This window comes from Diorhabda carinulata, chromosome 10, assembly GCF_026250575.1.
Source record: "Diorhabda carinulata isolate Delta chromosome 10, icDioCari1.1, whole genome shotgun sequence".
Taxonomy (NCBI): Eukaryota; Metazoa; Arthropoda; class Insecta; order Coleoptera; family Chrysomelidae; genus Diorhabda; species Diorhabda carinulata.
Genome location: NC_079469.1, coordinates 15385133 through 15412725, shown reverse-complemented (window position 1 = coordinate 15412725; position 27593 = coordinate 15385133). Strand labels below are relative to the sequence as shown.

At 29.6% G+C, this 27593-nt stretch overlaps 4 protein-coding genes across 6 annotated transcripts; 3 read left to right on the top strand and 1 right to left on the bottom strand.

Annotated features, from left to right (window-relative positions):
* Positions 1 to 520: 520 nt before the first annotated feature.
* On the top strand, positions 521 to 17298 carry LOC130898924 (ionotropic receptor 40a; the record flags this gene model as incomplete). Its single annotated transcript, XM_057808524.1, has 16 exons — positions 521 to 542; positions 969 to 1082; positions 5394 to 5488; positions 5547 to 5642; positions 6201 to 6337; positions 8803 to 8968; positions 9756 to 9895; positions 10098 to 10191; positions 10245 to 10403; positions 11705 to 11864; positions 11922 to 12050; positions 12710 to 12810; positions 15521 to 15689; positions 15970 to 16066; positions 16634 to 16872; positions 17228 to 17298. Coding segments are annotated over exons 1-16 (1989 nt in total), but the record flags the coding sequence as incomplete, so codon positions are not given.
* A 933-nt stretch (positions 17299 to 18231) lies between these two features.
* Positions 18232 to 19819, top strand: LOC130898687 (TM2 domain-containing protein almondex). Of its 2 annotated transcripts, none has more exons than XM_057808147.1 (5): positions 18232 to 18379; positions 18433 to 18503; positions 18621 to 18764; positions 18821 to 18980; positions 19507 to 19819. In XM_057808147.1, the coding sequence occupies exons 1-5, from the start codon at positions 18304 to 18306 to the stop codon at positions 19746 to 19748; spliced, it is 693 nt and encodes a 230-aa protein (XP_057664130.1). In that variant the 5' UTR covers positions 18232 to 18303; the 3' UTR covers positions 19749 to 19819. The 2 variants fall into 2 exon arrangements, with proteins under 2 accessions (XP_057664130.1, XP_057664129.1); XM_057808146.1 differs by having other exon boundaries at positions 18430 to 18503.
* A 1447-nt stretch (positions 19820 to 21266) lies between these two features.
* On the bottom strand, positions 21267 to 25071 carry LOC130898686 (uncharacterized). Of its 2 annotated transcripts, XM_057808145.1 has the most exons (4): positions 23782 to 25024; positions 22500 to 22894; positions 21808 to 21859; positions 21267 to 21496 (listed from the first exon to the last, which is right to left on the bottom strand). In XM_057808145.1, exons 1-3 carry the CDS (start codon positions 24974 to 24976, stop codon positions 21836 to 21838), a joined length of 1614 nt encoding a protein of 537 aa, XP_057664128.1. In that variant the 5' UTR covers positions 24977 to 25024; the 3' UTR covers positions 21267 to 21496; positions 21808 to 21835. The 2 variants fall into 2 exon arrangements, with proteins under 2 accessions (XP_057664128.1, XP_057664127.1); XM_057808144.1 differs by lacking the exon at positions 21808 to 21859 and having other exon boundaries at positions 23782 to 25071.
* A 551-nt stretch (positions 25072 to 25622) lies between these two features.
* LOC130898565 (pyroglutamyl-peptidase 1) lies at positions 25623 to 26603 on the top strand. The gene is made up of 3 exons (XM_057807953.1): positions 25623 to 25967; positions 26055 to 26284; positions 26353 to 26603. Exons 1-3 carry the CDS (start codon positions 25767 to 25769, stop codon positions 26537 to 26539), a joined length of 618 nt encoding a protein of 205 aa, XP_057663936.1. The 5' UTR covers positions 25623 to 25766; the 3' UTR covers positions 26540 to 26603.
* The last annotated feature ends 990 nt before the right edge of the window (positions 26604 to 27593 follow it).

Below are 27593 nucleotides of genomic sequence, written 5' to 3'. Positions count from 1 at the left end.
TACTAATTTAGTAATTCGAGTTTAAAGTTTCCTTTTTATCCTATCTTGATGATCCTAGCAAGGATAATGGTGCCAATCTATTAAATTAGTATACTTTCATCCCTATTTAGTGACTGTACGAAATTTTGAGTTAATACGCTTGTTAAAAATCAGTCAAAATGAAGTCATTACATACTAATTTGGTTATTCGAGTTTAAAGATTCCTTTTTATCCTATCTTGATGATCCTAGCAAGGATAATGGTGCCAATCTATTAAATTAGTATACTTTCATCCCTATTTAGTGACTGTACGAAATTTTGAGTTAATACGCTTGTTAAAAATCAGTCAAAAACAAGTTATTACATACTAATTTAGTAATTCGAGTTTAAAGTTTCCTTTTTACCATATCTTGGTGATACTGACCATGGGGGGAATTTTATTAACAAAATATTGTGTCACAATTATTCTTATTCAAACCGAATACTCTTAAATACACCCAATAAATCTCGAATAAATTAATTATTCATGTTCGAATCTATCATGAACGTCAATAATATAACAAGTGATGATATTTCACGAAAAAATTTCTTTTCCTAATCATTTTAGTTCAGAATTTAATCAACTATGAACGTTCACATTCCAATTATTTTCGTGATATGTTCTATCACACGCATCAGTGCTGCCAATCATTCAAAAATAATAATAAATTCATGTGAGTTAATCAATTTTTTTATATAAAAAAAATCTAATGAAATTATGAAGTTTCAAACATTTTACGTACTATAAAAAGTAGAGAATTCTCAGAATAATATTTACGTAACTTTTCTTCGGTTTCCGTTCACCCTTACTGGTGTTCCACAAGGCTCTGTTCTAGCCCTATTCCATACATTATCTATACGTATGAGACCCCAAAAATTTTGAAAAAAAAAAATGTGGCAAATGGATTTTTAGTATCATAACGTTCGTAAATTATATTCTGTTTTACTAGATACTACAGATAATGTAAAACGACAGTTCGGTGGGGATTTGGTGACGGCAGTTTATGAATTCGTTGGAGGTTTTCCACTCCAAGAAATCACTATAGGATTCGACACTTCTTTCGGTGAGGGAAAACTTAGTATGGATAATGTAAAATAATTGAAAGAAATTGAATTCATTGATTCTAATTCGATTGTTACAATTTTTTATATTTTTTTCAGCTTTTCTAATTTTTAAATTTGTCCAAATTTTTCTAGTGGTTGGTTCTGCTTTTCCCCTTATTTTCTAATTTCTTTAATTGTAATCATATATAAATAAATTTTATAATTTTTCGTTTTTTATAATTTTTCTCGATTTTGTATTTTCTCTTATTTTTCTTGTTATTCTGAGTTTTCTGTTTTCTAAAATTTTCTGATTTTCGGTTTTTTCCTAAATTTTATTTTCCTAGTTTTATCAAATCACAATAGAATTCGATATTATATTCATCGATTCTGCACAACAATTCGATTCTATTTAAATAGCAAAATTTTCAATTTTCAAATTTTCCATTTCTCTGAAGTTTTCAGTTTTTTTCTAGTTTGCACATATTTTCTAATTTATAGTTCGCCTGTTTCTCCTTTTATTTCCAAATTCTATAATTTTCCAATCATTTTAATTTTCTAGTTTCTTTTTCCTAAATTCTCAAATTTTTTCAATTTTTCCTGTTTATATAATTTTCTCCAAGTTTCCAATTATTGTTCGTTTTTTCCATTTCTCTAGATTTTGTAATTTTTTCATTTTTTAATATCCAGTTTTTCTACATTCTCTAATTTTCCTTATTCTCTGGTTTTTACATTTTTTCTTAATTTCTCTAGTTTTTTATGATTTTTTTTCTTTTTTTCTAAATTTTATAAAATTTTTGTACTTTTTCTCTATTTTTAATATTTTTTCTAATTTCTCTATATTTTCTAATTTCTATAGTTTTTCTAATTTTTATACAGCTCCCCTGATTTTTCTTTTTTTGTCCAGTTCCTATAATTTTTCAATTGTTTTTTATTTTTTCAATTCCTTCAATTTTTCTAGTTTCTCGTTTGTCTATTTTTTCTAATTTCTATAATTTTTGTAATTTTCACGATTTTCCCGATTTTTCTAATATTTTGGTTTGTTTCCTCCAAATTCAAGAATTTTTCGCAATTTTCTGTAAATTTTTTATTTTCTCAAATTTTCTAGTTTTCCGTATTTTTAAATTTGTGTATTTTTCCAATTTTCCTATTTATTTTGACTTTCCTAATTTTCCCAATCCCTACAATTTTGCTAATTTCCATAGTTTCGCTTGTCTATTTTTTCTAATTTCTATAATTTTTGTAATTTTCACGATTTTCCCGATTTTTCTAATATTTTGGTTTGTTTCCTCCAAATTCAAGAATTTTTCGCAATTTTCTGTAAATTTTTTATTTTCTCAAATTTTCTAGTTTTCCGTATTTTTAAATTTGTGTATTTTTCCAATTTTCCTATTTATTTTGACTTTCCTAATTTTCCCAATCCCTACAATTTTGCTAATTTCCATAGTTTCGCTTGTCTATTTTTTCTAATTTCTATAATTTTTGTAATTTTCACGATTTTCCCGATTTTTCTAATATTTTGGATTGTTTCCTCCAAATTCAAGAATTTTTCGCAATTTTCTGTAAATTTTTCATTTTCTCAAATTTTCTAGTTTTCCGTATTTTTAAATTTGTGTATTTTTCCAATTTTTCTATTTATTTTGACTTTCCTAATTTTCCCAATCCCTACAATTTTGCTAATTTCCATAGTTTCGCTTGTCTATTTTTTCTAATTTCTATAATTTTTGTAATTTTCACGATTTTCCCGATTTTTCTAATATTTTGGATTGTTTCCTCCGAATTCAAGAATTTTTCGCAATTTTCTGTAAATTTTTCATTTTCTCAAATTTTCTAGTTTTCCGTATTTTTAAATTTGTGTATTTTTCCAATTTTCCTATTTATTTTGACTTTCCTAATTTTCCCAATCCCTACAATTTTGCTAATTTCCATAGTTTCGCTTGTCTATTTTTTCTAATTTCTATAATTTTTGTAATTTTCACGATTTTCCCGATTTTTCTAATATTTTGGATTGTTTCCTCCGAATTCAAGAATTTTTCGCAATTTTCTGTAAATTTTTCATTTTCTCAAATTTTCTAGTTTTCCGTATTTTTAAATTTGTGTATTTTTCCAATTTTTCTATTTATTTTGACTTTCCTAATTTTCCCAATCCCTACAATTTTGCTAATTTCCATAGTTTCGCTTGTCTATTTTTTCTAATTTCTATAATTTTTGTAATTTTCACGATTTTCCCGATTTTTCTAATATTTTGGTTTGTTTCCTCCAAATTCAAGAATTTTTCGCAATTTTCTGTAAATTTTTCATTTTCTCAAATTTTTTAATTTTCCGTATTTTTAAATTTGTGTATTTTTCCAATTTTCCTATTTATTTTGACTTTCCTAATTTTCCCAATCCCTACAATTTTGCTAATTTCCATAGTTTCGCTTGTCAACTTTTTCTAATTTCTATAATTTTTGTAATTTTCACGATTTTCCCGATTTTTCTAATATTTTGGTTTGTTTCCTCCAAATTCAAGAATTTTTCGCAATTTTCTGTAAATTTTTTATTTTCTCAAATTTTCTAGTTTTCCGTATTTTTAAATTTGTGTATTTTTCCAATTTTCCTATTTATTTTGACTTTCCTAATTTTCCCAATCCCTACAATTTTGCTAATTTCCATAGTTTCGCTTGTCTATTTTTTCTAATTTCTATAATTTTTGTAATTTTCACGATTTTCCCGATTTTTCTAATATTTTGGTTTGTTTCCTCCAAATTCAAGAATTTTTCGCAATTTTCTGTAAATTTTTTATTTTCTCAAATTTTCTAGTTTTCCGTATTTTTAAATTTGTGTATTTTTCCAATTTTCCTATTTATTTTGACTTTCCTAATTTTCCCAATCCCTACAATTTTGCTAATTTCCATAGTTTCGCTTGTCTATTTTTTCTAATTTCTATAATTTTTGTAATTTTCACGATTTTCCCGATTTTTCTAATATTTTGGATTGTTTCCTCCGAATTCAAGAATTTTTCGCAATTTTCTGTAAATTTTTCATTTTCTCAAATTTTCTAGTTTTCCGTATTTTTAAATTTGTGTATTTTTCCAATTTTTCTATTTATTTTGACTTTCCTAATTTTCCCAATCCCTACAATTTTGCTAATTTCCATAGTTTCGCTTGTCTATTTTTTCTAATTTCTATAATTTTTGTAATTTTCACGATTTTCCCGATTTTTCTAATATTTTGGATTGTTTCCTCCGAATTCAAGAATTTTTCGCAATTTTCTGTAAATTTTTCATTTTCTCAAATTTTCTAGTTTTCCGTATTTTTAAATTTGTGTATTTTTCCAATTTTTCTATTTATTTTGACTTTCCTAATTTTCCCAATCCCTACAATTTTGCTAATTTCCATAGTTTCGCTTGTCTATTTTTTCTAATTTCTATAATTTTTGTAATTTTCACGATTTTCCCGATTTTTCTAATATTTTGGTTTGTTTCCTCCAAATTCAAGAATTTTTCGCAATTTTCTGTAAATTTTTCATTTTCTCAAATTTTTTAATTTTCCGTATTTTTAAATTTGTGTATTTTTCCAATTTTCCTATTTATTTTGACTTTCCTAATTTTCCCAATCCCTACAATTTTGCTAATTTCCATAGTTTCGCTTGTCAACTTTTTCTAATTTCTATAATTTTTGTAATTTTCACGATTTTCCCGATTTTTCTAATATTTTGGTTTGTTTCCTCCAAATTCAAGAATTTTTCGCAATTTTCTGTAAATTTTTCATTTTCTCAAATTTTCTAATTTACCGTATTTTTCCAATTTTTCTATTTATTTTGACTTTCCTAATTTTCCCAATCCCTACAATTTTGCTAATTTCCATAGTTTCGCTTGTCTATTTTTTCTAATTTCTATAATTTTTGTAATTTTCACGATTTTCCCGATTTTTCTAATATTTTGGATTGTTTCCTCCGAATTCAAGAATTTTTCGCAATTTTCTGTTAATTTTTCATTTTCTCAAATTTTCTAATTTTCCGTATTTTTAAATTTGTGTATTTTTCCAATTTTCCTATTTATTCTGACTTTTCTAATTTTCCCAATCCCTACAATTTTTCTAATTTTGTCATTTTTGTAGTTTTTTTTTTTCTTTTCTAATTTTTGGAGTTTTTCCTCAATTTCTGTAGTTTTGATCACCCTCCAAAATTTTACAACTTTCTGTTTTTCCTAATTTTTTTGGTTTTTATAATTTTTAGGACATTCATAATTATTTCAATTTCTAAAATTCCGCTTATATTGACAGTATTTTCAATTTTTCTAATTCTGTAATGTTCCTAGTTATTCTGATTTTCCTTATTTCTATAATTTTAGAAAATCAATTCATCGAATATTTAGTGAAAGTGATACAACAAGGACAAATTTCTATAATTACTTTCAATCTTTCCAACCCTGACGTTCTGGAAAAGGTATTCAATTATCAAAAAAATCATAATATTGATTAATTTTTAATTGTTTTTTTTTCAGTATTTTGATTATCTTTCTTATCAAACAGAACAATTTCTTGGTGTTTCTAGTTTATTTTTTGGCCGTCATCGCTTATATGAATTATTACTAATAGAAGTAAGTTAATAATAAATCTCATTTAACACGTTAACTGCCGGATCTAATCTTGGTCACAATACCTTGGGTCAGGTCGTATGGTGTTACAATGTAAGAAAAAATTAGAGTAATTCGGTACAAAAGTGAAAAAAAATGATATAATCATAATATTATTAATAATTAATGGTTAATTGACAAAAAAATAAAAATATTAATTCAGAATTATTATATAATAAATCTTCTTAACCTTTGTAAAACCGATACAAGACGAATCGTCTAATTAATATCAACGTATTTGAATTTAACTTGAAATTAATAAAATTAAAGGCGACAAAATTGCTTTATACTCTTAATATATTATAAAGGATGTTTCAAAATTGTTAAATATTATGATATTATAAAATTATGTCGGAAGGGGAGGGGGGGTAAATAATAATATAATTGGCGACAAAGTAATTTCGGTTTTATAGTATAATAATAAAAGGAACCTGGGGCCCCCCCAATGCCCCTAGCTTAGTCCGGTCCTGTCTATAATAGAAGTTATCTTAAAATTGAAATGTCGATAGGGAATTTTTTTAGATCAACGAGAGGAATTTGATTCGAAGAAATACAATTTTTATATTTTATTGGGGGAGAGGTACGTTTTCCCCATTTTTCACTGAGAATATACCGTATTCTATAAAAGTTTACGCGATAACATTTCCTAGAAATAATACGTGAGTATGAGAAAATTATATGCTAAAAATTGAATAAATTTTTCAGGTTTCCTCAATTTTTGTTTTAATTTCTCTAATTTCTACATTTTTACCATTTTCCAGTTTTTATAATTCCTCGAAATTATTCATGTTTCAAGTTTTTTCAAATTTTACGATTTTTTAAATTTTTTTTTTCATTCTTCCTATTTCCAAATTTTCCGATTCTGGAAATTATTTTAATTTCTTCAATGTTTCTAATTTTTCTGGTTTTTTGGAATTTTCTGGTTTCTAAATTATCATTTATTGTTTTTTTTTTAATTCTTGAGAATTTCGATTTTCTTTGATTTTGAAAATAATTTCTCTTATTTTTCCTTGTCTATTTTTCCTAGTTTTTGTAATAAATATAATTCTACATTTTTTTATTGGTTTTTTAAATTTTCCCAATTTTCAGTTCTCCATCAAATTTTTCCGATTTTTCTAATTACCTCGATTATTTTGATTTTTCAAAATTTGCTGATTTTCTGTGTTCTCTACCTTTTTAGATTTAAAGTTTTCTTATTGTTTTTCATTTGTCTAATTCTACCAATGTTTTCCGATTTTCCAGATTCTTATAATTTCTTTCGGTTTTTCTTAATTTTTTTTGTCTAGTTCTTTTGATTGGTCTAGCTTCTAGCGTCTAGATTTTTGGAATTTTTCCAATTCTTCTATTTTCTATAATTCTCCCAATTTTTAAATTTATTCCATTTTCTGCAATTTTTCCATTTTTTTATTTCTATATTTTTCCCAAATTCACGCAACCTTCGAAATTTTTTTAGTTTTTCAAATTTTTCGAATTTTCCAATTCTTCTATTTTCTATAATTCTCCTAATTTTTAAATTTATTCCATTTTCTGCAATTTTTCCATTTTTTTATTTCTATAATTTTCCCAAATTCACGCAATCTTCGAAATTTTTTTAGTTTCTCAAATTTTTCGAATTTTTCCAATTCTTCTATTTTCTATAATTCTCCCAATTTTTAAATTTATTCCATTTTCTCCAATTTTTCCATTTTTTTTATTTTTATAATTTTCCCAAATTCACGCAATCTTCGAAATTTTTTTAGTTTTTCCAATTTTTCGAATTTTTCCAATTCTTCTATTTTCTATAATTCTCCCAATTTTTAAATTTATTCCATTTTCTCCAATTTTTCCATTTTTTTTATTTTTATAATTTTCCCAAATTCACGCAATCTTCGAAATTTTTTTAGTTTTTCCAATTTTTCGAATTTTTCCAATTCTTCTATTTTCTATAATTCTCCCAATTTTTAAATTTATTCCATTTTCTGCAATTTTTCCATTTTTTTATTTCTATAATTTTCCCAAATTCACGCAACCTTCGAAATTTTTTTAGTTTCTCAAATTTTTCGAATTTTTCCAATTCTTCTATTTTTTATAATTATCCCAATTTTTAAATTTATTCCATTTTCTCCAATTTTTCCTTTTTTTTTATTTTTATAATTTTCCCAAATTCACGCAATCTTCGAAATTTTTTTAGTTTTCCCAATTTTTCGAATTTTTCCAATTCTATTTTCTATAATTCTCCCAATTTTTAAATTTATTCCATTTTCTGCAATTTTTCCATTTTTTTATTTCTATAATTTTCCCAAATTCACGCAATCTTCGAAATTTTTTTAGTTTCTCAAATTTTTCGAATTTTTCCAATTCTTCTATTTTCTATAATTATCCCAATTTTTAAATTTATTCCATTTTCTCCAATTTTTCCATTTTTTTTATTTTTATAATTTTCCCAAATTCACGCAATCTTCGAAATTTTTTTAGTTTCTCTTATTTTTATAATTTTCCCAAATTCACCCAATTTTCGCATTTTTTTCTCAAATTTTTCGAGTTTTCCCAATTTTTCTCGTTATTCTATATTTTTTCAATTTTTCGCATTTATACAATTTTACTAGCTATTCCGATTCTAGTATTTTCTAATTCTTGTAATTCCTATAATTTTCATAAATTTTCGCAAACTTCCCAATTTTTCTGGCTTTACCCAATTTCTCATATTTTTCCAATTTTTCTAGCTATTCTATTTTCCACAAATATTCAAATATCTTCAATTTTTCTAAATACTCTGTTTTATTATTTATTATTTTCCAATTTTTCTAATTTCCATAATTTTCCCAAATTTTCAATTCTTCTCAGTTTTTCTGATTTTTTCTATTTCTCTAGCTCTTTTGATTTTCCCACCTTTTCTGAATTTCGAAAATTTTCTCCACTTTTCAATTTTCTTTTAATTCCCCTTTCTTTTCATTTCTTATTTCCATAACTTTTTGTTATCTTTGATTCACAAAATTTCCCTAATTTCTCCAATTTCCTATCTCAAAAATTTCCCCAACTTTTTCTCCCTACAATTTTTCTAATTTCTAATCAAAAGCAACATTAGACGGAAATGCGTCCCAAACAAAATTCATCACGTCAACCACTCATCCCTTATTTTTTCTAGTTTCCGGTTATACTATAGTCAAGTGACCTCTAACAAAGAGCACGATTTAGAAATGATAAACTGGTGGCATCAGGATGTCGGTATTTTCCATCATCCTACACTGCCCATCACAAAATCAGTATACCTGGATTTCAAAGGAAGAGTTTTACAAGTTCCCGTTCTCCATGTGAGTACGAAAGGCTTTTTTCAATAAACAGATCATCTCCTCACTTGTTATCATCAAAATGCATCTCCAAAAAATTGAAAACAGCTTCCTAGCCTCTCTACTGATCGCTTTCCATTCGAATTCCGTGCGCAAATCAAAGATCTTGCCAAAAGTCAATCAGGCATCTTGGTTTGAACCCTTCAACTCAGGTAGAAACCCTTACATGCGCCTCAGCTTGTCTCACATCTATAGATACGATAGAAATTTGATAAACTAAGAATAACCACTGGGTCTTCTAGTGATCCTCATCTTCTTGTGGTGGTTACTTTGATCCACCTTTCAGATCTACTGATATGAGTCTTGATGTACCGAAACTATGGTTTCTCCCTCTTGGGGATATTCTACATCGAATTACTGATTATTTGTTAGTGGAAGGCGGTGTATACATTCCTCGCCATACTAATGGGCTTCTGCCTTACAGAGGAAACCTCTTAGTGAGATCAAAGTTAGTCTGCACTCGAAATTTGAGTTACTCGTCTTGATACCTAGTAATTTTGGAGTGTTTGAATGAATTAGCTCATTAGCTGATGACCATAACCGTTCATTTATTGGACCAGAACTACTCCCAGCTAATCACCCCAGCTAAGTGATGGGTGTTAGGAAATGGAAGCAAAATAGATCCCAAACAATGATCGATGGGAAAAATACCGTTCAAAACAGTTTTTGTTTATTTCCCCTGCTGTCGAATGATCTAGATTGTCCCCAAAGTATTTTTATCCGTGGAAATATTGAGAAAACTCTTTTTCAGAAGCCACCGTGGCACTTTGTTCGACATATTGAATCCAAAAATAGTTCTTGGAATGATTCTTATTTAGAAAACGAGATTGAAGTATTGGGAGGAAGAGACGATAGAATTTTGAAATTATTGGCCAATAAACTGAATTTTAGGTAAAAGTTTAATTAATTAAAAAACGATTGATTGATTCCTTCTACAATATCTTCATATAGTATTTAGAGCAGGATATGACAGCTGTATCAACTGTCACCAACGTCATAAGTCATCTGGTATGTCATCTGTCATTCATCATCCGCCATGGATCCTGTGCGTGATCGCACATGGTTTGTTCTTAAATTATTCTCAAGTTTTTAGGTTCAATTATTTCGATCCTCACGAGAAACTTCAAGAAACATTGGAAACTGAAAACGGTTATGTCAAAGGTGTTATCGGATTGATATCAACAAGAGTAATTATAAATTTATTTCACATAAATCTTTATGATCGATGTAAATGTTTTAGAAAGCTGATTTATTTATTGGTGACGTCGAATTGACTTTCGAACGATTCAAATATGTCGAATTTTCCTTTATAACTTTAGCGGATAGTGGGGCGTTCGTTACCCACGCTCCTAGACGTTTAAATGAAGCTCTAGCACTTTTGCGACCCTTTCAGTGGAAGGTAATTAGTCAATATGATTTTTTAAGGGTGCGTTCTGAGATTTAAAGTTCGCAACTGCAAACGACGTAACGTTTTATGGGGTTGTAATCAGGTTGTCGGATATAATGACCGATGATCAAAATTGAATCTTCCAACATGACCTAGAAACCTGTTGAAAAAGGTGGATAACGTCTTCAGAAAGCCGGAATATCACTATGTCAAAAATTGACTGCACCCTTCTACGGAGACGTTCTCAAGACTGGCCTCGATCCCTAGGTCTTTCCAAATGATACAAAAACCTGGAAAAGTGACAGTTGTGTTGATAAAGGTGGAGAACCTCCTCAGAAAGCCAGAATACAGCAATATCAAAAACTGTATGGGGTCTTCTACGAGGATGTGCTCAAAACTAACAAGAACTTTCTAAGAGGATGCTATCAAGCGACTGGTGATGAAACTGGGGTCTTCTAAACTGACCCAGAAACCCAGAGACAGAAAGCATTGATTTGAGGAAGGTACAAAAGTCCTCAAGAGCCACAAGGTAGGAACTAATTGGACGATCTCAAGCGACTGGAGATTAAATTTAGGTCCTTCAACATGAACCAGAAAGTTCGAAACGTACTTAAAAGGTCACCAGGTCAAAAACTGACTGGGATCTTCCAACTTGACTCAAAAACCCAGAGACAAAGTGACGATTGTGTTCAGAAAGGTGGAGGACGTCTACAGAGAGTCAGAATACCACAAGGTCAAAAGCTTTCCCTTCTACGAGGACAATCTCAAGCGACTGACGATGATTTGTTCCTCCGATATACATGATGTTATCCACAGGGAAAGGATAACACAAGGCTAAAAACTAACTGGAGTCTTTCACGTTGACGTATGGGACACAGAAGGATTTCCACCACGACAACGCAAAAACGAGTCCGACGTTGAGAATTTAGCATTTTTCGGTTAGTATACCCAGTGAAACCCACCGTATAGTCCAGATCTAGTTCTGATAGACTCCTAGCTATTACTTAGAATGAAAAGGATGACTCGACGAGTCCATTCTCCATCATATGTCGGTAATTTGGAAGACGTTAACATCGACAAACTTCTGGACTAGCAGCTGGGAGGTACTGTGAAGAAATGATTGATAAAAACTAAATACGACGTTTCGAACCAACCAACCAAACTTTCTACGAGAGAAGAATTCACTTTTGACCATTAGGAACCCAGAGAATTCTTTGAGATTAATTTGGAGGTTATGGTGATGACGGTTTTCGATTTCTCAGTGTTACCACGACTCAATGAAAAGTTTGTCATTTGTGTGTCATCATTTGTAGGTCTGGCCTGCAATTGGTGTAACAGTTATAGCAGTGGGACCCATTTTGTATCTACTAATAGCTTTGCCTAATCAATGGCGACCGAGGTTTCGAGTCGAATCGTATCCGCGTTTGTTTTTCGACTGTACTTGGTTCACCATAACGATTCTTTTAAAACAAAGTGAGTCGTAATGGGTAATAGGAAGTGACGAAAATATATATATTTATCAATTTTTAGCCGGACGCGAACCGAAATCAAACAATAGAACAAGATTTTTCATAATTTTGTTATCGATATCGGCCACTTACGTCATCAGCGATATGTATTCGGCTAACTTAACCTCACTTTTAGCTAGACCTGGAAGAGGTAACTGGAATACGAAAAAAAAAACTGAAAGAAATTAGAATGATCTGTTTTGTCACTATTTCACTATATATCAAGTAGTTTTTCACACTTCAAAACGTCTGATTAATTTGCACGCTTATTTGAACCGATTAGGAAATAATAATTTCATAAATTCGTAATATATCGTCGCTAGTCTCACCAGGAATCTTTTAACTCGATGTATTGTGGGAGGTTGAAGAGGTAGTTACGATTTATCGTACATGTGTTGCTTTATTTCAGTATAACTTTTTCCTATTGCGAACTTTACAGGAAACTACACGTTAATTTGGCGTTTTCAAAGTCGCAGGATCCATTTATCGAGATCCTAGAGGTCGGAGTTCAGTACTTCCGGTTTTAATGATGATTGAATTTGAATTTGTTGATTTCTGGTTCGGATTTTTAAACTGTCTCAGAGACCAGCTTATTTTGGACAAGGAATATCCAAATGGAAAATTTGTCGGACAACTTAATGGTCCTGCGTGTACTTTATTCGTCACTGGGGGCATGTCTTCTTCTTTATTTGTTGGAAACACTGTTTTTTTTTGTATATTCACGTTGGTTTACAAATTTTTTTCATATTTTTGAAAGATCATTCTAATTTATAAAATCTTTAAATTGTTATCAAAATAATTTATTCATAGAAAAAGCTATTCACGATTTGTACCAATTAGAAGAAGCCATGATTTCGAGGGACTACAAACTTTTTATCGAAAAACACAGTTCTTCGTACGGACTTCTAGAGGTAAATTTATTATTAAATATCAATCATTGTTGTTTGAAATGAACTTGATTGGTTATCAAGAATTATAAGAGGGTGTTCCGATAAGTACTTAACCTACAAATGAACAACAAAAAATGTGTCGATTAATTTTTAGTTCGATACCCTTAACCCGTCTGAAAAATATGTTTTCTTGAAATCTGATTAGTAAGTTTGCGTGACAGCGAAGGCGTCCTCATTCAAACAATTTTCTGCCTGACGAGTGACTTTTTCAAGTTTAGAACCAAAACAGTCACTTGGGGCCGATTCTGGAGAATAAAGTGGATAGAGCACAGATCTTAGAGATTGTCTTTCGACAAATAAATCGTCATTTGTCTTTAGAGACTGTCTATTGCTAAACTAAATCGTCATTTGTCTTTAGAGACTGTCTATTGCTAAACTAAATCGTCATTTGTCTTTAGAGACTGTCTATTGCTAAAGTAAATCGTCATTTGTCTCTAGAGACTGTCTATTGCTAAAGTAAATCGTCATTTGTCTCTAGAGACTGTCTATTGCTAAAGTAAATCGTCATTTGTCTCTAGAGATTGTCTATTGCTAAAGTAAATCGTCATTTGTCTTTAGAGACTGTCTATTGCTAAAGTAAATAGTCATTTGTCTTTAGAGACTGTCTATTGCTAAAGTAAATCGTCATTTGTTTTTAGAGACTGTCTATTGCTAAAGTAAATCGTCATTTGTTTTTAGAGACTGTCTATTGCTAAAGTAAATCGTCATTTATTTTTAGAGACTGTCTATTGCTAAAGTAAATCGTCATTTGTTTTTAAAGACTGTCTATTGCTAAAGTAAATCGTCATTTGTCTTTAGAGACTGTCTATTGCTAAAGTAAATCGTCATTTGTCTCTAGAGACTGTCTATTGCTAAAGTAAATCGTCATTTGTCTCTAGAGATTGTCTATTGCTAAAGTAAATCGTCATTTGTCTTTAGAGACTGTCTATTGCTAAACTAAATCGTCATTTGTCTTTAGAGACTGTCTATTGCTAAACTAAATCGTCATTTGTCTTTAGAGACTGTCTATTGCTAAAGTAAATCGTCATTTGTCTCTAGAGACTGTCTATTGCTAAACTAAATCGTCATTTGTCTTTAGAGACTGTCTATTGCTAAAGTAAATAGTCATTTGTCTTTAGAGACTGTCTATTGCTAAACTAAATCGTCATTTGTCTTTAGAGACTGTCTATTGCTAAAGTAAATCGTCATTTGTCTCTAGAGACTGTCTATTGCTAAAGTAAATCGTCATTTGTCTCTAGAGACTGTCTATTGCTAAAGTAAATCGTCATTTGTCTCTAGAGATTGTCTATTGCTAAAGTAAATCGTCATTTGTCTTTAGAGACTGTCTATTGCTAAAGTAAATAGTCATTTGTCTTTAGAGACTGTCTATTGCTAAACTAAATCGTCATTTGTCTTTAGAGACTGTCTATTGCTAAAGTAAATCGTCATTTGTTTTTAGAGACTGTCTATTGCTAAAGTAAATCGTCATTTGTTTTTAGAGACTGTCTATTGCTAAAGTAAATCGTCATTTGTTTTTAGAGACTGTCTATTGCTAAAGTAAATCGTCATTTATTTTTAGAGACTGTCTATTGCTAAAGTAAATCGTCATTTGTTTTTAAAGACTGTCTATTGCTAAAGTAAATCGTCATTTGTCTTTAGAGACTGTCTATTGCTAAAGTAAATCGTCATTTGTCTCTAGAGACTGTCTATTGCTAAAGTAAATCGTCATTTGTCTCTAGAGATTGTCTATTGCTAAAGTAAATCGTCATTTGTCTTTAGAGACTGTCTATTGCTAAAGTAAATAGTCATTTGTCTTTAGAGACTGTCTATTGCTAAACTAAATCGTCATTTGTCTTTAGAGACTGTCTATTGCTAAACTAAATCGTCATTTGTCTTTAGAGACTGTCTATTGCTAAAGTAAATCGTCATTTGTCTCTAGAGACTGTCTATTGCTAAACTAAATCGTCATTTGTCTTTAGAGACTGTCTATTGCTAAAGTAAATAGTCATTTGTCTTTAGAGACTGTCTATTGCTAAACTAAATCGTCATTTGTCTTTAGAGACTGTCTATTGCTAAAGTAAATCGTCATTTGTTTTTAGAGACTGTCTATTGCTAAAGTAAATCGTCATTTGTTTTTAGAGACTGTCTATTGCTAAAGTAAATCGTCATTTGTTTTTAGAGACTGTCTATTGCTAAAGTAAATCGTCATTTATTTTTAGAGACTGTCTATTGCTAAAGTAAATCGTCATTTGTTTTTAAAGACTGTCTATTGCTAAAGTAAATCGTCATTTGTCTTTAGAGACTGTCTATTGCTAAAGTAAATCGTCATTTGTCTTTAGAGACTGTCTATTGCTAAAGTAAATCGTCATTTGTCTCTAGAGATTGTCTATTGCTAAAGTAAATCGTCATTTGTCTTTAGAGACTGTCTATTGCTAAAGTAAATCGTCATTTGTTTTTAGAGACTGTCTATTGCTAAAGTAAATCGTCATTTGTTTTTAAAGACTGTCTATTGCTAAAGTAAATCGTCATTTGTTTTTAGAGACTGTCTATTGCTAAAGTAAATCGTCATTTGTTCGGCTGAAATTTGGACAGTTTATCTCGATACACGATAATAACTTGTTCCTACGCTAAGTACTTATCGAGCTACCCTCGTAGGTTCGACGCTATGGTGAACATTATTATTTACTTTCAGAATGGTACTGGTATTTATTCAAGATTATACGATCTAATGATCATTAAGCAAGGCTACAATAACATTTTGGTAGATTCTGTCGAAGCGGGAGTGAAATTAGTGAGAGAATCGAAAAATGTTGCTGTTATGGGAGGGAGAGAAACCCTATTTTTCGATATACAAAGATTCGGTAACGGACAATAACTTTTTATCGAAATTCTGTTTCGTAAAACAATAAATTATAAGTTTACAAACAAAATTAGGGCAAATTAGAGATTTCCAGAAAATCGAAGATTCTAGAATGTCATAATAGTATATAAATCGAGTCTGAAACCGCGAAAAGTCAGCCATAGTGACAAGCCAAATGTTATAGTGAACAGATTCTTAATTCTTAATGGTTCCATCTCTTATAGAACGATGAAAATTATCGAACGGCCAATCACAACAAGTTTTTTTTTTTTGTTTTTTAGGGTCCAGTAACTTCCATCTTAGCGGTAAATTGAATACTGCTTATTCGGCGATAGCCCTGCAATTGGGTTGTCCTTATATCGAAGAAATTAACAAAATGTTAGTAGAAATCACTGATATTCTTGAGGAAAATGGTATATTGAAATTTACTTCGTTTTTGATCTATTTATTAATAAAATTATTTGTATAACCGATTATATATGTTGTCAGTCCAAATATGGTTTATAGATTCAGGTTGTCGAACCCTTGCAGAGGGAACTATTCCTATATCAGGGCTATTTCTAAGACCTAACCATTTCTCATTCAAGACCCCTTCTCCTAGAATTTCAATGAGTCCTTTGGTTCATGATTGATCAATTGTAATTGTCCCGGGCTTACAAACAGACTGGGGTAGTTGTGGTGTAAACTATGTGTTCAGGGTGCGGAAATTGAAAAAAATCTTTCGCGCGATGGGAAAAATGTAAGTGGATCAGGAGCGAAGTAAACTAATCAGCCTTAATGAACGAATGCAATTAAAAAAAAATAGATAAATCAATAATTTTCCTTTCGTGTAACGTTTTCGGGGGATTAAAACGTTTGGATGGTTTCATTTGGGTGAAGATGTATGAAATGTTGCATATAGGTGACTGGTTGGTGATTATAATTGTTTATAAAATTATTATTTAGTTTAATGACGATATTCGAAGCTGGTATTATAACAAAGATGACGGAAAACGAATACGAAAAACTTGGTAAAGGAAAAGACATCTCGTCTTCTGAAATAGCCGAAAACGTCGCCAAAGATACTAATAAAGATTTAAAGAGACAAATAAAAGCCGAAGAGGAAAATGAACGATTGAAACCAATCAGTTTGAAAATGTTACAAGGCGCTTTTTACCTTCTGTGCTTCGGTAACGTGTTTTCTGGTAAGTTATTTAACCCCTTCCCCCTCTACTATTCCAAATAAAATTTGAGAAATGTCAAAATGTTAACATTAGACGTAACACTTTCAGGATAATATTTACTCAACTTTTCGACGGTTTTTTTTATTGTTTTTTTTTTCAATTCTACCAGTTTATTTTTATGCGGCAATTTTATGACATATTTTGACAGATGACGTTAGAAAATTGGCGGTAATTGATAATATAACCTATAAAAAGTCGTATTCCCGTGGTATATTCATTTATTAATGTATTTTCAATTCGTTTTGAATTTTTGACGCTAATGCTAGTTGATAGTCGTTATTTTCACTCCCATTTTCTTTCACAAATAATTTTTCAGGAATAATACTGATTGGGGAATTGATTTTTTATAAAAGAAGACGAAATACGTCTAACTATAGACGAAAATTATTGATAAAAAAATGGAAAAAAATCGTACAAATGAAAATTATTAAGAGTCGGCAAGTTGTAGTAGCACTTTATGAAAATATGATGCAAGACGCACTCTTATCGACGTTAGAATATATTGATTAGTTACTATGTGATAAAAAGAAAATAAATCAAAGTTCATGCAACTTTTATACATTTTTTTAAAACCTGAAATAACATTTCAATAACCTAACTATTCGTTATTAACATCACGTGACCGCGCGGAAATCGAATCGAAGCTAAAGTTATCCTAAACCTGATAATTTTTTCATGTGTCTCAAAATAACAGTATATCGATCACGTTGTAAAATTGACATGCCCTGTATAAAAATATATGTTCGAAATAATATTTTCATTAACAAAAATGATATACAGAATGTTACTTTGGAAACAATCAAATAAAAAACATTAATAAATCATGATAAATATCGTTTTCCTATACTTTTTTCATCAAAATTTCATTGAAACCTTAGAATTTCTATTAATTCATTCCACTTTTTTTAACAATAGTAATAATCTATGGATTAAATTACTTTTTGTAATAATTGTGGAAGACACTATATATTTTTCGCCAGAACATAGGCAACTTGATATAAAAGAAAAAAGAAGAATCATATATGAAACGTTACTTTAAATTATCTATGTCTCAGATGTCAAGAATCGATATGAAAAACATCGATACTTTTAATTGCCCCCATAACTACTAATATTAAATATTATTTAAATATATGGATAAAAATAACTTTCGCTTAACAAATTTGAAATTTAAACTCTACAACTCTATTGAAATCACTATTTTCGAAATTTATTTTAGTTTTATCAATAAATCGAATTTATGCTTCTAAAACTAGTTGAAAGATATCAATTATTCGATATATCAAATACAGCAATTGTCTGTCGATGTCAATTGAAAAAGTCAAAATGAATTTTAGGTTATATTTGAAAGGTTCGAGGTAAATAGTATTTGTTTTCAAGAAATAATGAAAAATGAGATGTATGCATATAAATATAAGAAAAGCGACTTTCATCCTTTTAACTTTATTAATAAATCGAATCCAAATGGGTAAGTTTTATGCAATCCTATTAATCATAAATTAACGTTATTATTTTCAGAAGATCAAACTCGTAGTTCTACAGAAATTGAAAACAAAAAAAACGAATCTCCAAATATCAATTTCAAAAAAAAGGCGAGTACAAATCATAATTTTGTTGTAAAAACTCGAAATTATGTAAAAAATAATATTTTTAACTATTTTATTATAGTGTTATTATTTACATAGCTATAAATTCACTTTTTTTAACAGAATGATGTTATTCTTAATTGTCCTACAAATTCGGAATGTAAAAACTTGAAAGGATCTTGTATAAAATGCGATTTAAAAGAAAAATGTATTTACGGAGAAACTCTTAGAACTACGTGTGAGCCAGAACAAGGAGTTACATGCACTGTGAGTATTTTTATACAAATAAACGCGTCAAAAACAAAGTTTTAACATACCTACAGGGACCTATCAGTTTTCCAAGGGAGTATATTTGCCGATACTGTTATCAAACGGATCATTGGGAGCACGAATGTGAATTATCAGCTAATTGTAATTCAGTCACTTCTCCGCCGTCGTATTACGTGACAAACTGTACTGTTAAAGATGATATTATTTGTTTGGGTTAGTATTTTGTTCAATTATTATGTTCAGTTGTTTATAAGTGTGACTTGCATCATTACCAATCCAAACTTGTAGTTTGTTTACATTTCAAAACAAAACTGACTTTTGACAGAAGTGTAACCAAACTACAGGGTAGGCCTGGCTTTGATGTTTTTGTTGTACTGAGAGGAACATTTTGAGACAGTCCAACTCTGCAGTTTGTTTACATTATTTATGTGACTGACGAGACATTGAATGTCATAGAAACGTAAATAAAATACAGGGAGTGCCTACGTCAGATGTTCTAAAAAAATCGTATTTTTTTTTCATTTCATTTCCAAATAATTTTTGTTAAAAATAATATTTGACAGAAAATTACATTAAATTTAGTCAATTTTCAATATAATGGAGCGTTTGAGTCAGTCCGCCCCTGCAGTTTGTTTACATAGTTACAAGTAACTGGTGACATTGCATATAAACAAACTGCGAAGCAGGCCTGGCGTAGGTCACTCTTTGTTGAAAGTATCAATCATATTTTTTATTGTAGGATTAAGATCTTTTAAGAAAAAATTAGTATGCAATTGGACATGTGGTTACAGATGGTCCACCACCTTATTATTAAGCATAACTTTAGGTGGCTTTGGAGCCGATAGGTTTTACTTAGGGCATTGGCAAGAAGGAATAGGTAAATTGTTTAGTTTCGGAGGTTTGGGAGTTTGGACCATAATCGACGTAATTTTAATTTCACTCCATTATTTAGGACCGGCGGACGGTTCGTTGTACATATAATTGAAAATTGTTATTTTATAGTACCAAAAATGATTAAAATTAGGAAAAATTACAAAATTCATTCTTGAAAAGTGTTTCATTAACCATTAAAAATTTATTACAGATTAAAATTATGTTCAATTTAGTTGAAACTAACTATATTTATTACTATCAATCATTCATTATTTGTCAAGTGTTTTATGCAATCTGTCAAGTATTCTATGTCATATATCCAGAGTTTCAATGCCATCTATCAACTGTTTTGTCATTTGCCAAGTGTCCTATACCATCTGTCAAGTGTTTTATGCCATCTGTCAAGTGTTTCATGCCATCACCAAGTGCTTTATGTCATTTGCCAATTGTTCTACGTAATCTGTCAAGTGTTCTATGCCATCTGTCGTTATCTCATTTATCAAGTGATTCAAGTCACATGTCAATTATTGTGTCACTAATAATGTGTTTTGTGTCATCCATCATGTCACTTGTCAAATGTTTTATGTCACTAATTATGTGTTTCATGTCATTTGTCATCCATTTCGTTGATATTTTACCTGATAATAATGGATTAATATGGATTTAGACTATGATAATTATTTGAGTAAGGGCGATAATTAAGGACATTTGAGTAAATAACATCAAATAATATTTTTTTGATAATTTATTTCTAGAAATATATCAACAATCTTTGGATTAATAAAACATATACTGTTCAAAGTTCATAAGTTTGTTTCAAAAATTGTACTACTACAAATACTGGTCCTCGATGACTATATGTAATAATTTAAGTGACAATTTGTAGAAATAATTCTTTATGGAATATTCAATTGAGCAAATTTGTTAGGTACAGTCTTTATTATAATCAAAATATATGACCGTTTGGCGAAATTTTGAACGTACATAACCTCACATAATATATGGTCTGTTTAGCAAATTATGACGTCATTTGACATGAAGCAGTGACAGTTATAGGAGTTTTAGCGGAAAAACTCAAAAGTGCAAAAAAAAGTGGAATAACATTCGATAATATTCATGCAGTGTGAAATTTTTTGGGTGGAAGATACCTTATGAATCAGTTCTTCAACAACAAAATTGATTATTCAATAACAATTGCCACCTAATTGAAATATTTCAAAAACATAGTAACAAACAACTGTATTTGGAGATAATATAATCGTTTTGGCACATTTTCTATGTTTTCTGAGACGTTTACTAATCATTTCAGCATAAATACGCCGTACTGAAGCGGCCCAATGATTACGAAACTGATCTGAAAGTTATGATCTTCTTTTGGGGTTAATGTATATAAAAATATAAATATTAGAGAGAAAATTGTCATAAAATGAGGAATTTAAAAAACAATTGATAAGTTTGAACGCTGGAAAAAAATTAAAAACAAAAAAATCTACTTCTTTTTCCATTTTTTTCGCAAATTTGAAGGATATGTGAAATAATAACTGATTTATATCAAGAATTTTCTACCAACTTTCACATACAACTTTCAACCCCCTATTTCCAAAATATTAAAAAAATACGCCAACCTTTCAATTTACCCTGTATAATATGAACATTATAATTAATAATACGAAAAAAAAAATTGTAACACGCGTTGATGAAATGTATAATGAAATATGGCAAAAAAGTCGACGAAATTCTGTTTCATATTGTTGCCTCACACTGTATATAAATTCTCAAGAAACAAATTCGATTTCTTCAAATAAAATTTTTTTTATTTCGAATTCGTTCAGAGATTTCAAATCTTCAGCTTCGATCTAAAATTAAAAATTGTTACCATATTAATACAGTGTGTTCAAAATTAAACCAAACTTACTATACAGTGTGGTTCGCTTATTAGAATTAGAAATTTATGGGAAGGCGATGTAATAATCAAAATATTTTGCAAAAAAAGTTTCAAATCAATATGCCTACAATGTTTTAAATAAAAAAATTATATGGAGCAAGACAACCTCCCCCTCCTATCAAATAACCTCGTATGCTCCCGATTTAGGACCATTCGATTTTTTTTATCAATACAACGCGAAAATTGGGGCGCGTTAAAGAAAATTAATAAAAAATTACTCACTAGAATAGAAAGACGAATTTATTTCAGTTCATTTCTCCTTATAATAATTGACCTGAAAGACGACGGTTTATTGATAATTTTCATGATTTTCCACGATTTTTTTATAATAATTTCTTGCTTTTACAAAAATCACATATTCGCATACACCTCGAAGCCGCCCCTGTCAAAATGCGTTGAATCAAGATGGCGCCAGTGCCATTTTTAGAGGTTATGTTATAACAAAAAAAAGGAAAGGAAGAGAAACAATACGACAAACGAATTAAGCAGCAAAACATCAGAAAAATTATAAAAGTAGAGAGAAAACTAAAACGCCGTTACTCTAAAGCTCAAAAGAACATGAAGATTTCTAGAAAAGAATTAAATCCAAACACGCTGATAGTAGAGGTTCTCTATACTACATTGTCATTAATTCATCTACGACCTTGTATGTGCCACTAACACCATTTTGGTTTATTTTCTACCGCCCTGTATATGCCACTAGCGCCATTTTAGTAGATTTTTCAGTAATAAAAATATGAAACCCTTCGAATCTACCCCTCCCCCATAATTGTAACTAGGTTAGGTTGATTATTTTATTGGTTAGGTTATTCTTCTATCTCTCGTAATTTGGCCTTTACCTATACAATTATACAGTTATCGAATTTTAGAGAAAATCGTATTGACTATTAAAAAAAAAGGAAACTACTACTTACCGTTATCAACCCTTCCTCCAAATGCTCAAGTAATCTGAGTTTCAATTGCATCAACCCTGTAGGGACGTATTCGGTATTCTTTAACGTTGTATATTCGTCCAATACTTCAATATGAATACCGGTTTTATCGTTATAACCGGTTATTCCGATAATGTGAATACCAGGAATTTGACAGGACGTTTCCAATTTGCTAACTCGGGTTCTTAAGGGAATATCTTCATTTTTATTAAGGGAAGTGACAACGGTGGTTAGAAAAGGTCTTTTTTCTAATTGATTTTCCATGTTGTAAGGTAAATGTGACGGTTGGACGTCGAGATCTTTAAGAAGCTCCCTATCTTCATAGTAGATACAAGAAAGGAGAACGTTCAGTCTTTGTTTCAATGGCGTGGTTAGATCTGGAAGAATGTGATGTAAAATAATCGATTCTTACGAAAAAAAAATCGATTAACGAGAAAAGTGAAAATAGTAATCGATTATGGTGGTAATAAGACAAAAAAAAGAAGAATGATCGTTTGAACTACAGATAGTAAGTGACTGACAGTTTCACATAACCTAATTGTTTTAAATGTGGAGTTATTGTTTACAAGCCTTATGTTATATGATGACCATAGAATATGGAGTAATAATTTTTTCGATGGTGTCCACGTAATTTGTAGTGTTTTTGATTTTATATTGGATTTTATCTTGTGAAAACAAAATGTTGGACAAAAAACTGTGTTTTTGTCGTATTTCTTACAGATTTTTGCCAATAACTTTTTTATCGATTAGAATTGGAAAATTTTTATTCTCAACTTTTTTAATAACATTAAATTTCCTATATAATCGATCCAGTTTCGTTTTTCTGTGACAAATAATTAGATAGATACGGGTCTTAATAGTTCTATTTTGAAAATTATATTCAGATTCTATCTACTTCTGTTTCTTGTATCATTCGTAGTCATTGAAAAAGGAAAATTTTTATTCTCAACTTTTTTAAAATAGATTAAATTTCCTACAAAATGAAACCAGTTTCATTTATGTACGACTAATATTAACATAGATATGATTCCAAATAGATCTGCTTTACTGAAATCCCTTTTTAAATCATTTGTAGTAATGTCACTGACTGAAAAAACAATGATGATACTAAAAAACTACCAACATTTGTAAATATACATAAAAACAAAATAAAACATGAAATGATTCACTTTAAGGAAGGATTTTACAACATTCTCAATCTTGACGATCGAATACCTTGAAGATGGTGATGAATAATCAGAAATGAATGAAAATTAATACTTACTATTTATACGTTCTATATTTTCCTTAGTTAGAAAATAAGGTAACAGTTCGTAAGCTCTGTATTTCAACATCCACAAATAGAGACAGATTTCCACTAAACTGCAATAATCCACTTCAACATCACCCCCTCGGATTCTTTCATAAATCTTTGGAACTATCACAGATTTAATGTCATCGACACTCAACTTGTAATTCAAATTACTTATACACCACAAGAACCTTTTTATATCCTTTAGCCTGATGTTGCTAGACATGTGATCCTTACTTGACACAAATTTAGTTTCTTTCAAAAGCTCGACGCATCTTTCCGTAAAAACCCTCAAAATATTCTCATCGTAATATAAATAATCTGAATAAACAGCTAAAATATGCCCTAAAGCGGAAAACGAATAATAATCCAACGTTTTATTGAAAAATATAGTACAAGTCATAGTATTTAAAAATTCGTCGTCCTGGTATCTATTTTGCCTTATAGTTTTCAAAAAAGTAACAAAAAACGCGGGATCTTTGAATAATTGTAAATTGTCGTAAATATTTGATATGATTTTCGAATATAAATGATCAGTTTTGATTCTAGTAGTTGTTTTAAAGACAGTGTTACAAATAATGCATAAATCTTCATTAGATAACGAATTATATTGAAGCAATTGATTTACACATTTTCTTAGTAGTTCGTGTTCTCTGGACATTTTTTTTCTCAACCCTATATAGAATATTAGTTGAATTATACCGTTTTTATCGAGGGATTGCAATCGTTTCGATAATTCTTTTATAGCCGATTCGTAAAATTCGTAACTTACGATTTTATTGGGTACTTTCTTCATGTAGATGTGTAATATTTCTAATATATCCGAGGTTTTGAGGTACTTAACTCGATCGTGGCATTCTTTATCTATTTCTTTGAATAAAAGCGTATCTTGGCTAATATCCAATAGTTTAATAGATGATTTGATTTGTTCAGCGTCGTAGCGTATATTTTTGATAGTATTGTAATTTATTTTTGGTACGCAATATTTTTCTTTGGTATTTTTAGATACGAAATTTGACATGTACATAAGAAATCTACCGGTGAGCGTTTTTTCGTCAAGTTCTACAAATTCGTCACTTGCAGTCGAGTTATTTCTTCCGTATAGAATGATCTGCTTTTTTTGAAGACATTGAAGTAACTTATGATTATTCCTAAATAGTTTAGCCATTATAAAATCATCACTTAATATATCATTTTAACGATCAACGTTAAACTCATAAATTATATAATGTAGGGTTATATTTACATTATACGATTCTCACTTCTTCTTTTTGTAAATACAAACGAACTATTTTACTAATCATATACATCAACTACTTTACTATTTGAAATATTACTTATTAAATATATGAAATTATAAGAATTTTTCCTTTTTCTGAAAGTTTCTATAACTATAAATGTAAAGCGAAAATTAGATATTGATTAGGTATTGTCAAGATGAAGGCCTAAAACCTAAAAGTGTAAGCTAGTTCGATGATCCTAAGAGCTACAATATGAATACGAATTCAGCTAGTCCTACCTTGATGAAGGCTAAAAAAGTTGAATTTAGTTCGATGATTCTAGAATAAGTTCAAATTACAAATGACAGATTGTTCATTTCATCTTTATAGTCAACAAAATAACATACTATTGAACGTAAAATATTTGATGGCGATCTTTTTATTATTATTTATATTTGATTATAAGCACGTTTACATGTTTGAAATTCCAATAGTCATGTCAAGAAAAAAGCCAGAAAAACTACTAGTAAAATTTAGTTCGATGATCCTACAACTACTTCGAAGTTCGAGCTACATTTGATAGTTTTATAACCTACAAATTAACCTACTATTGTGTGTGAAAAATATTGATGCTTATCTTTTTATAATAATTTATACCTGATTATAAGCAATTTTACTAATTATTTAAAAAATACGTTTTACAAACCTTATTCATGTTGAATTTAAGTGTAATTGGAAATGTCTAATACCACAAAAGAAAATATAATCGTAACTGGCTTTGGACCTTTCGATAAACATTTAGTGAACGCTAGCTGGGAATCTGTAAAATTATTACCAGATGAAATAGAAGGAATTAATTTAATCAAACAAGAAATTCCCGTTGAATATCAACACGTTCAAACAAATATACCGAAATTATGGGAACAGCATCGTCCATTGGTAAGTACATATTTATATGTTTATAGTAAATTTTATTACGAAAAACATTGAATAATTTATGCAATTTCATTATATTTTAATCAATAGTTAGTGGTACACGTAGGGGTGTCATCTGGAGCAAAAAAAATAACAGTCGAAAAATGTGCTTATAAAAACGGGTATATAAAATGTGATTCCGCGGGGTTGATTCACCAAACCGGAGAAGCGTCTTTGGATGGTGAAAATTGCATTCTGACTGAAATAGATGTCGATAGAATTTGTAATAGACTTAATGGTACAGGAAAAATAGAGGCTTGTCTATCCGAAGATGCCGGAAGGTATATTTTTATCGACTAAATGTCTCGAATTTGAATAAAATCGCGTGAAACTTTTATTATTATTTCAGGTATCTTTGCGAATTTATTTATTATACATCGCTCAACGTTGATTCATCAAGAACGCTATTCATTCATGTACCCCCGCTAAATGAGCCTTATACAGCCAAGGAACTATCCGAGGGGTTGATAGAAATTATTAAATGTGCTTTAGAACAAATATTATCAAATAAAGAACAGTGTATTTGTGTTTTATAGCAAATAATTTGAAGAAAAAAAGGTTATTCTAATTGTTTTTTATAATAAAAATTGGTTAATTGTGTTTTATTTACGTCCTTTTTGACCCTTGAAGTGCTAGTTTACATGGATGAGTATGAAAATTTATAAAACCATGTTTTTTATTATTAAAATGTGAAAAAAAGTGGCAAAAGGACACTACAAAATAAAAATTCACCTTTAATAATTGAAATGTGTATACAGTCCATCAAAACAATATGTATAATGACGTCACTAGTAGTAAAAATACACTTTATCCTTTTCTAATGACAGAACACGCTTTATTGATGTCTTTATAATTGAAATTGTGAAGTCATTTTGGTCTTTCATGACTATGACAATTAATATAAAATTTTTAACACTAATAACATTAGACGTCATAAATGACATTATTTTTACGTCAAAATAGTCTAAATCTATCTACAGTTCATGAAAATGTTATAATAGCACCAAATCAATCGATCATAATGACATGTACAATGACGTCACTAATACTATACACAAAGTTAATATATCTCCTCCTTTTCTAAAGACAGTTGACACATGATTAGTGTCCTTTTTGTTCAAATTATGAGGTATGTTTTGCTTTTCTATGATTACGGTTCAAAAAATAACATAACACGTCATGAATGACCTTATTTTTACGACAAAACAGTAGTAAATTCATCCACAGCCCAACAAAACGTGATAATAGTTCCAATTGCATCTACAGTCGATCAAAACGTCATGTACAATGACGTCACTAATAGTAAACATGAATAAACTTGAACTTTACATGTTTTATCCTCTTCTAATGACAGTAGAAACATGATTAGTGTTCTTTTTGTTTGAACGATGATGTACGTTTCGCTATTTTATGATTATGGTTTAAAAAAACAAAACACGTCATTAATGACGTTATTTTTACGTCAAAATAGTATTAAATCTATCCGCAGCCCATTAAAACGTCATAATAGTTCCAAATGCATCTACAGTCGATCCAAGCGGTATGTAAAATGACGTCATTAATAGTAAACACAACTTTTATGTACACTGT